Genomic DNA, 10871 nt, shown 5'->3' with positions numbered 1-10871 from the left:
GGAAGAAGGTGAAAAGAGAGATGGTTCGCAGAGAGAGAAAAGAAGGGAAGTAAACAGAGAACCAATATTCAAAAAGGGGCTGAATGAATTCTCAAAGGAAAAGTTAAAAAAAAATACCCTAATAGCTATTGTATATATATGTACATAATAATAGAAATTGAATAACTAATTTGCCGAGGCATTAGGGATAACAAACCAAATGCCAACTAGCGTATAATTAGTAATCTATGACTCAACTTACACCCTCCCGCAAACTAGGACTGTGAATGTTTAGAAGGCCTAGTTTGGAAAGGTTAATCGCAAAAGGACCTGGTGCCAAAGCCTTTGTCAGAAAATCTGCAAGCTGATTGGACGAGGAGACTGGCATCAAGTGAGTGAGGCCAGAAAGGTGCTGATTCCGAGCGGTGTGGCAATCCACCTCGATATGCTTTGTGCGTTCATGAAAAATAGGATTAGTGGCAATGTGAATGGCGGATCTATTGTCACAAAAGAGAGTAATCGGCTTCGTTAGGGGCAATCCAAGGTCATGCATGATGAAAGACAGCCATTGAGCTTGGCAAGTAGCCAATGCCAAGGCTCGATATTCTGCCTCGGATGAGGATCTAGCGACGGTGCTTTGTTTCTTACTCTTCCAACTAATTAAGGAACTCCCAAGATAGAAGCAGTGGCCAGTGATAGACTTTCGAGTATCTGCACATGTTGCCCAATCGGCATCGGCAAAACCAGTGAGCTTGAGGTCATTGTCTGCTGAAAAGAAAACACCAACGGATGGGCATCCTTTTAAGTATTTTAACACACGAAAAGCTGCCCGCATGTGCTCATCAGTTGGGCAATCAATGAACTGACTAAGTCGCCCCATAGCATAGGCAATGTCTGGCCGTGTATTGGTTAGGTATAATAGTCTTCCAACGAGCTGCCGGTAAGGAGTGCGATCAGCTAGAGCAGTGCCACTATCTCGTGACAATTTGGAAGCACAAGTGTAATCCATAGGCGTGCTAACAGGTTTGCAATCTAAGTACCCAAAATCTTTGAGGATGTCAAGCGCATATTTTCTCTGACAGATGTGAATTCCTTTGGAGGATCTGGCCACTTCCATTCCTAAGAAATACTTTAAATCACCCAAATCTTTAATTTTAAACCGCAGATCAAGTAACTTTTTGATTCTCTCAATTTCATCCAAGTCGTCACCAGTCAAAACCAGGTCATCAACATAAACCATAATGATAGTAACCCCCTGAGAAGTGATTTTCGTATATAAAGAGTGATCTGATTCAGATTTGGTGAAGCCCGCAGTGGTGAGAGTTTCAGTCAACTTTAAGTTCCATTGTCGACTTGCTTGTCTCAACCCATAAAGAGATTTTTGAAGTTTACAAACTGAATCTGATCTTACAGCCAGATAATCGAGCCCAGGAGGAAGTTTCATGTATACTTCCTCATTCAAATCACCGTGAAGGAAAGCGGTGTTAACGTCTAACTGCTTGATGTGCCACTGCTTGGCCGCAGCTAAGGCCAATACAATTCTCATGGTTGTCATGCGAACCACTGGACTGAACGTGTCTATAAAATCAACCCCTTCTATTTGGGTAAATCCTTTTGCTACAAGCCTGGCCTTGTAGCGTTCAACGGAACCGTCGGGGTGAAGTTTGACCCGAAACACCCACTTGCAACCTATAGGTTTCTTACCAGCAGGGAGTTTTGTAATGCACCAAGTTTGATTTTGCTTCAAAGCCTCCAGTTCACTATGAATGGCTTCTCTCCAGCAAGGATGAACAATTGCTTCCTCATAATTGCTAGGCACAACAGTTGTAGCAACAGCCAAAGAAAAAGACTTGTGTTTGGGACTAAGTGCATCATAAGATATATATTGTGATATCGGGTACCTGCAAAGAGAATTGATAGTAGATGTTGTGGTATGTATCTTACAATGGTAGTCCTTAAGGTACGTTGGCATTTTCTTTATTCTTGAAGATTGTCTTACTTCAATTGGGGGTGTTGGTGTATGTAATGAAGAGTTGTGCGCTGGCTGAGGTGTTAATGATGCATGAGTAGTTTGTGATGCATGTGATGAAATGGGACTCGGGAGATGGTTGTCCCCACTTGTAATGTTTGGAGATGTAGTGTGTGCAGGATTGGACAGCAAAGGGTTCCACAAGTTGGTAGTGTCATCAATAAAGGGGTCAAAGGTGTTTTGATGCAAGTTGGATGCAAATTGAGGTTGGTCATGTCCATGAGAATGATTAGAAATCACAGAATATGGAAAGCAATCCTCATAAAAGACAACATTTCTTGAAATAAAAATATTTCTAGAATTCAAATCAAAAAGAGTAAATCCTTTGGCACCATCTTTAAAGCCCAAGAATATGCACTTTCGAGCTCTTGGGTCCAACTTTGATCTCCCATTAGTGAGGGTTGATGCATAAGATAAGCAACCAAAAACTCTTAAATTTGACAAAGTTGGCAGTGTACCAAAAAGAATTTCGAATGGAACTTTATTTTTGAGAAATTGACTAGGCTGAATGTTTATTAAGTACACTGCATGTCGAATAGCAAAATTCCAAAAACATTTAGGTATCGATGAGTGAAATAATAATGCTCGAGCAATGCCTAAAATATGTTGGTGTTTTCTTTCCACTATCCCGTTTTGTTGTGGGGTTTCAACACAAGAAGTTTGATGCAAAATTCCTTGAGATGCATAAAAGGTTTTCAAAGCAAATTCAGGTCCATTATCTGACCTGAAGCATTTTATGGTTTTGTTAAATTGAGTTTGCACAAATTTGACAAAATTCTTTAAAATTTCAGAGGCCTCAGATTTTGTTTTCATACAATGAACCCAAGTATATCTACTTTTGTCATCAACTAACGTTAAAAAATATTTTTCTCCTTGCAAAGACGGGGTGGAAATAGGGCCCCAAATATCCACATGCAACAAATCAAAACAATTCACAGATTCAGTCAAGCTATAAGAGAAAGGTAATCTTTTTTGTTTTGCCAAATGACAAGAGTTGCAAGGATCTATGTTCTCATTACAATCAATTAAAGGATAAATTTTGTGCATGATTTCTAGTCTATACCGTGGAACATGTCCTAAGCGTGAATGCCAGAGTGCAGTTACATGATTTGCTGTGTGTGTAGTCACATAGTTGCTGTCCAAAGTGACAGCATCTGCATAAATGTGTGGTGAAGTGCTTGAATCATGAATGAAGTGATTTACATGCTTGTTAATGCCAACAACAGCTTGACTATCCATAGTATAGAGTCCATCCGCACATTTAGCTACTCCAATCCTCTTCAAAGTAGCTTGGTCCTGGATCTCACAAATTTGATCATTTATAAGCATTTGGCACTTCAATCCATTAGTTATTTTAGACACAGAAATCAGTTTGAAGTCAAAATTTGGAATAAAAAGTACATTTGTGATGTATAATTGATTAGAGAACCTAATGGTACCAATGGTGCTACTAACCGTTTGGCTCCCATCAGGCATTCTAACAATTATGGGGCTGGTTTGAATATATGACTCAAAATCATTTAAATCAAATGTCACGTGATCAGTTGCCCCAGTGTCTATGACCCAAAGGGAAGATTTTGCAGCAACAAAGGATGAAATATTTGTGCTGTATTTTAAAATGATACCTTTACCTTGACCCATCGAAGTGGTGTTTGCGGAACGTTGTGCCTGATTTGCAATTTGGGGTTGCACATGAGCCTCTTGTCCATTGAGAAGTTTGATAATAGCTTCCTTTTGGTGAGAAGTTAGATCTAATTTTGGTGAATCACTAGCTTCCTTTTGGTAATTGCTTAGATTGCTCTGACTGAATTCATCACTTTTCTTCTCAGTTGGTAGTTCAGCAGCCGTGTAATTGATGCTGCTAACTTGCCTCTGCCTAAGATGAGGGGGCAAGCCATGCTTCTTATAGCATGTATCCACTGTGTGTCCTGTTTTATCACAGAATGTGCACTGTATTCGATTTCCTCTGCCTCTTCCCCCAGCCTGAAACCTGCCTCTTCCTCTGCCTCTGCCTCGATTCCTCTCATCACTAAGCTGAAGTCCGGAATTAGTCTTATTGAAGAAAACTTTTGACTCATGAGTATCACTAAATTGTCTTTCCTGCTGAGTCAACATTGAGAAGGCAGAATTTATATCAGGGATTGGGTTCATAAGCATCAACTGCGACCTCACAGTGGAGTATTGATCATTTAGACCCCGAAGAAACCGAGTTGTATAGTCTTCACGCCTATATTGTCGTATCACATCCAATCCACATAAGCATGAAAATTCACATCCTTTGCAATTAGGTATCGGTCTAAAATTGTTTAGATCTTCCCAAATTGATTTTAATTTGGTGTAATACGCAGTTACATTTAAATCGCCTTGCTTCATAGAGAATAATTCTTCCTGAAGTTCAGCCACTCTGTACTTATCTCCCTGATAATATCGATGTTTCAAATCTTTCCAAAGGTCCGAAGCAATGTTATTCCAAACCACGCTTGCTGATATTTCAGGACTCAATGACAAATTGATCCAAGATACTACATATGTATTGCACCTTTCCCAAGCTTCAAATAGTGTATCATCCTCATTTGGTTTTGTAAGAGATCCATCTACAAACTTCAATTTGTTCTTTCCTTTCAAAGCTAATAACATTGCTCTACTCCACGAACCATAATTGCTAGCATTGAGAGTAATTGAGATTAAAGGATTACCCGGATTTTCGCTTGGATGAATGTAGTAGGGGCTAGACGGATCTTGCATTGGATTGACATTGTTCTTTGCCATTTGAGCTTGAAATGTTGATATTTGGCTCAAGAAAGTTGCGATTGACTGAGCATCCAATGGATTAGAACTTATTCCTTGATTATCAGCCATTACACAAGTGAGAATCGATGAATCTGCTGCAGCGTCAAATCCCAAGCCTTCTGTCTTCAGTCTCGTCGATCAGAGATTTACCTCTCCTCCACGCTCACCGCACCATGTGAAAATTGGTGAAAGAGAGGCTTCACTCTCATCAAATACTGTAAGATGAGTCTGAGAACAAAGAAAGAAAGAAAGAAAGAAAGAATGGATAAAGGGAAGAAGGTGAAAAGAGAGATGGTTCGCAGAGAGAGAAAAGAAGGGAAGTAAACAGAGAACCAATATTCAAAAAGGGGCTGAATGAATTCTCAAAGGAAAAGTTAAAAAAAAATACCCTAATAGCTATTGTATATATATGTACATAATAATAGAAATTGAATAACTAATTTGCCGAGGCATTAGGGATAACAAACCAAATGCCAACTAGCGTATAATTAGTAATCTATGACTCAACTTACAAACGCAACGGTAGATAACAACTAACATACAAAAAAAAAAAAAACACTTAGTAGAAGAGGGTTATTATTATTTTAATACGATTTACTTATTTGAGTGTTAGAATCTTTTGTGTAAGTATTCTAACAAACTCTTTTGTTCACGAAAAATTTACGTATGCCTCATCCATAGAATAGAAAAAAAGTTACTTATCTCTTTATTAGGACGAGTTATACTTCAAAACGTCTTCTTATACAAGAACATACCTATTTATTATTTTATATGTTTAGTATGTATTTAGATCAAAATTAAAATTTTTTAGGATGCATGATAGAACTTTATTATTAAAGACTATATTATTATTATTATTATTATTATTATTATTATTATTATTATTATTATTATTATGATGATGATGGATAATATTATAAAAAACAAAAAATAGGAAATATAATTTGTATATATTTAAGTTATATTTGTTATAATCACAACTTATAAAAATTCTAGATTAATAAGTTATGAAATAAGATCAACATTGAGCCCCTTGCATTTGCACAGGTTTTTGCTAATAAAATTAAGAGGGGGATTAAAGAAATTTGGTGTAACTGTCATTAATTCCACATATATTCTATGACGCTAGATGTTATAACGTGTTTCGAAAAATAAAGAGTACAATAATTTTTTGAAAATTAATCTGTTATTAAAAATAAAATAAAAATATCTTAAACTTTTAAATTTTGAATCATAAATTTTAAATTCTAAATTCTAAATTCTTAATTTAAAATTTATTTAATTAATAAAAAACATATACATCACTCCTTAATTAATAAAAAGCTTTTAAGATTAAACTCATTGCCACATGTCACAAAAAAAAAAAAAAAAAAAAAAACCCACTACGAACCAATATCATTTTTTAACAACAAAAGTATAAAAAAAATTATAAGAAACTAACTTTCAATTAATCAATATTAATTTTTTATTATAAAAATATTTTCTTAATCATTATCTTTTTAAAAATTTAAGAGTTAAGATTAAAATTTAGAATATAAAATTTGAAATTTAAAATTTAAAATTTAAATTAAATAAAAAAAAACTTTCTAATTGAAATTTTTTAATATCAAATAGATGCATGAAGGATGAACCGTACTACCCACAAAAGCACGCAAAAATTAATACCTGGTTTAGTTACTATATTTCGTAGGATTTTTTCGTATTTAATTGTTTATATATTTAATTTTGAGATAATTTATTTAAGTCAAAAAATTTATATTTACTTTTTTGCACAAAAATATAATTTTGACGAAATTAATACTATTGGAATATAGCACCCGTTGTAAAAGGAAAAATTTCTAGGTTTTGACGAACCCACAAGTTATTAAAATCAAACATATAAAATTAATAAATAGGTCAAAATGAAATTAAATAACGTTTGAATATTCAAACTCCACACGTTGTGTTCTTCCATCATCTATCCTAATCATTCCTAACTACGACTCTTGTTCCGGAGAACACTATTATGCACCCACTTGAATTTGGTTTATCATATAGTATGCAAATTTAAAGATATGATGGAGGGTTACGTAGGTTAAATCAATTCAGAGATCTTTTCAATTCTATTAAATTTGCAATTAGGTATCTAACATTTTAAAATTTTATTATCGAGTTCCTAACATTAAGACACGTTAAAAAAAAAAAAAAAAAAACCGAAATATTTTTACATAACCTCACCTTGATTTTGTTGTTAGGGAACAAGTAAAGATGAAAGAGTAATGTTAATGAGCAAATATTTTAATCAATATTAGTTAACCTTTTAAAAATTATTTATTTATTTTAAATTTTAATTTTAAATAAATTTTTTAAAATTTTAAAATCGAAATTATACATTCTAAATCTTAATTTTTTTAAAAAAAATATAAAATTAAAAAAATTAATATTAACTAATTAAAATTTGATTTTTTATAAATTTTTTAACATGAAAAAAATTCATTTTAATCATTTTAGTCGTCTACCGTTATTAAATAACACGTCGTGACTAAATGGTCTACGGGTGTATAATGTGGCATTTTTTGCACACATTGCATGTCATGTGTCTATTACATATTACTTTTAGCACAAGTGACATACCATATAATTATCCATGTTATTTAACATGATATATTATCAAAATTGTAAAACCGAGATTAATTACAGACAATAAAATGCAATTTCAAAGATCAAAATACTCATTTCAAAATTTCAATGAAAACTAAAATGGATCTTATAATTTATAAACAAAATGAAAAACCAAAATATATAAACCTTTAGCACCAAATGTACAAATTAGGGGTGTGCATGGCCCGGTCCGGCCCGAAGATTCGACCTGGTTTCGAATACTTTAGGGGTTAATTTGGTGTGATTTTATCGGGTCTAGAGTCAGGAAAGGGTCTCAAAAATAGATCCAGTCATTATTTCGGGTCGGGTCCGCGCCATAGCTCAAGTCACCCGAACTCGGCGGTCATCATACACAATTAATATTTTGTGTTATTAGTGATGGATGATGGCTATTCTTATGTGGAATTTAAGTATTGTAAACCTTAGTATTTTGTGTTATTAGTTATTATAAGATTATAAGTTAATGTTTTATGTTTAAAATGCATAAGATTTTAGACTAATGCATAATATTGTGTTATTTGTATTGATTTAAATATTTGGTGTTATTAGACAATATTAGTATTAATTATGGTTATGCTTTAATTTCAGAGAGTAGTTGGTTCTTGTTATATTTTTCTAAGTGAATTTTACCATGTCAAATAATGGTTGAAATATTGGAAATTTGGATATTTTCACATGCTAGCTTATAAGAAGGTACCAACGTAATGTAATGTTAACGGTCCGATTTTTACCCGGTATAATCGTGGCCCAAAAGTGTATAGGTTTCATCGGGTTTAGGACCGGGTTTGGATCTAATAAATAGGCCCGGTATATATTTCGGGTCGAATCTGGATCACATCAAACTCGGTTTCACTCGGCCTATACACACCCCTAGTACAAATTAAAACAAAAAGTTGGCCAATCATAAGAATGGTTTGTAATGATTCAAGTTGCTTTAATTAGCTAAGACGATGTCCCATGGATTATTTTTAGAGTTTAGTTAATATGTTACAAAAATACTATTTATATACACTAAAATTAGTTATTAAAATCAGTCATCAATGTATTTATATATAAATATATGTGGTTTAATTTATTTTTAATGTATATTTATATTCTAATATGTATTTTATACTGAATTACTGATAGCTGACTTTGGTGGTTGATTTTAGTGTATACGTAACATAGTCGAATATGTTAATATTATTATCAATTAAAAAAATTCTAAAAAAATATACAAAGTTTAGTTTTTAATATATTTATTATATATTTATTAAAATAAAAATTTTAAAAATTCTACCAATAATAATCTTAACATGTGTCTAAAGACATATAATAACTGAATCTATTTTTTTATTTATTTTGTTTTACTGAAACAAATTTGATTTTCAATGATTGCATGTAATTTAGCCCTAATTAATTAACTTTAGTAAAAGAGATTTTAAATAAAATTTTATTAAGTTTAATCTTTGACTTTAAAAAAAGAGAATGTTAGGAGATAATATTTTTAATGAAAAAGTAAAGAATTAACTAATGTTGACTGGAATATAAAATAAATATAAAAAAATATTGATAACCTAATTAATATTTCTCATAAAACAAATCAAATATCCAATTATATACGTCAACCAAGAATGATTAACACAATTAATATAATGAAGAAAAAAAGATCGACGTCTCTGGGTGCTTAAAGAATGACAATGAATTAGAAAACAATTTTTTAATAATAATTATTTAATAAATTAATTACTAAGTGAAGGGTTCTCCAGAAAGCAAGACATACATCCTGTTACCTATTAGAAATTGTAATTTCACAAACCACGGATATAGTCGAAAAATAAAATTTTACGAACCAAGGATATTACAGCACACTAAAATAGCAACGGTTTTTGGTCATTTTAAAAAAAATAATAATATTTATACACTAAAATTAATCACTCATGTCAATTATTATATATTTATATATAAATATATGTATTATTTAACTAATTCTCAATATATATTTTATATTCAAATATCTATTTTATATTAGTGTCTAATTTTAATAATTTATTTTAATATACACCTAATAATATACTCATTTTTTTAAATACGAATTAACTTTAAAATTTTACAAAATATAGAATAAGAAAACTCACACCCATATATTTAAGTATATAAAGGTTAAATGATTTTTTAAGAAAATTAGTTTTCTCTTTAGAATTTAAGGTTTAAATCTAAAAATTTAAATTTTAAATTTTAAATTCTAATAATAAATTTTAAATTTTTTAAAAAAATATTAAAAATAATTTTATAATAAAAAAATTGACTAACATTAACTAATGAATTGATACTTATACTTATTCAATAAACAAAGATTAATAGATTGAGATGTTATTATAAAAAGAGGAAAAGTGATTTTAAAAATAAAAGATAAATATTAATTACTATTTAGTTAAAAAGAAAAAAAGGATGTTGATTTTTTCTTTCACCAAAGGCTAATTAATTAGTTAAATTTGGCCTATTAAAATATCCATAAAACATGTATATCGCACTTTTACTATTAAATTATATCTGCTGTTACAATAATACTATTATTACATATAATTAGACTTTATGTCGAATCTAGTACGGGATCTTTTAGGAATGAAAGACTTAAACCTTCGCGATTTCTTAAGTTGATAGATTTTTTTTTTTATAAATTTTAATATTGACGAGATTGACATGTAGAATATATTTTTTAATATATATAATATTAGAATCTCCATTAAAATATATGCATATAGATATATTTATTATCTATTAAATGACAAAAAATTTGATTTACCTAATAAAAAAATATATAGTTAATAAAAAAAATTATTAATTATTGAATATACTTTTTAATATAGATATAATATTAGAATATCCGTTAAAATATATGCACATAAATATATCTATTATTTATATATAGACTCATTAAAGGAGAAAAAATTCGAATTTTTTGATAGATGTATAGTTAATAAAAAAAAGTTATTGATATGGGGTTTATATATAGAGTCCGTTTAAAAAGTTTTAAAAGTAATTTTTTTGAGCTTTTAATTTATAAAATTTAATAATATCAGATGTACAATTTTTTAAAATTAAATTGTAACTTTTTAAGAAACTATTTAGGAGTTTATAAAAAAGTTAAAAAAAATGATTTCTCTCATAAAAAAAAATTTTTTTTATCACATTTTTTTAAAAATAAGCATTTTAAAAATTAAAAATTAAATACAAAATAACTTATTTATAAGCTACTTTTAATATAGGCATTTATTATTTAAGCTATTTTTTCAAAAGAGCTTAATTAAGTTGTTTATTCATATTAAAAATTTAATTAGAAAAATAACTTTTTTCAGTTAATATTAAATAAATTTTTAAAATGAAGTTTTTACCTTAAATTCAAATATTAAATTTTAGTTTCCAAACTCAATTCTACTTTTAACTCTATTTC

General features: G+C 30.3%; 1 protein-coding gene across 1 annotated transcript; it reads right to left on the bottom strand.

The window, feature by feature from the left end:
- Positions 1 to 3269: 3269 nt before the first annotated feature.
- On the bottom strand, positions 3270 to 4867 carry LOC148566415 (uncharacterized). The gene is made up of 2 exons (XM_088486491.1): positions 3640 to 4867; positions 3270 to 3304 (listed from the first exon to the last, which is right to left on the bottom strand). Exons 1-2 carry the CDS (start codon positions 4865 to 4867, stop codon positions 3270 to 3272), a joined length of 1263 nt encoding a protein of 420 aa, XP_088342617.1.
- Between the last annotated feature and the right edge of the window lie 6004 nt (positions 4868 to 10871).

Source organism: Arachis ipaensis, chromosome B5, assembly GCF_059453495.1.
Source record: "Arachis ipaensis isolate K30076 ecotype BB chromosome B5, ASM5945349v1, whole genome shotgun sequence".
In the NCBI taxonomy this organism is placed as follows: domain Eukaryota; kingdom Viridiplantae; phylum Streptophyta; class Magnoliopsida; order Fabales; family Fabaceae; genus Arachis; species Arachis ipaensis.
Note: the sequence above shows the minus strand (reverse complement) of the source record. Positions and strands in the feature narration are given on the sequence as shown.

What these genes read in the sequence shown, in the direction of transcription:
- LOC148566415 (XM_088486491.1), bottom strand. Translation starts at nt 4,867, where the DNA reads ATGGCTGATAATCAAGGAATAAGTTCTAATCCATTGGATGCTCAGTCA. An exon ending in CACCACTTCGATGGGTCAAG is followed by an intron (nt 3,305 to 3,639) that starts GTAAAGGTATCA and finishes TGTGAGATCCAG; the next exon opens with GACCAAGCTACTTTGAAGAG.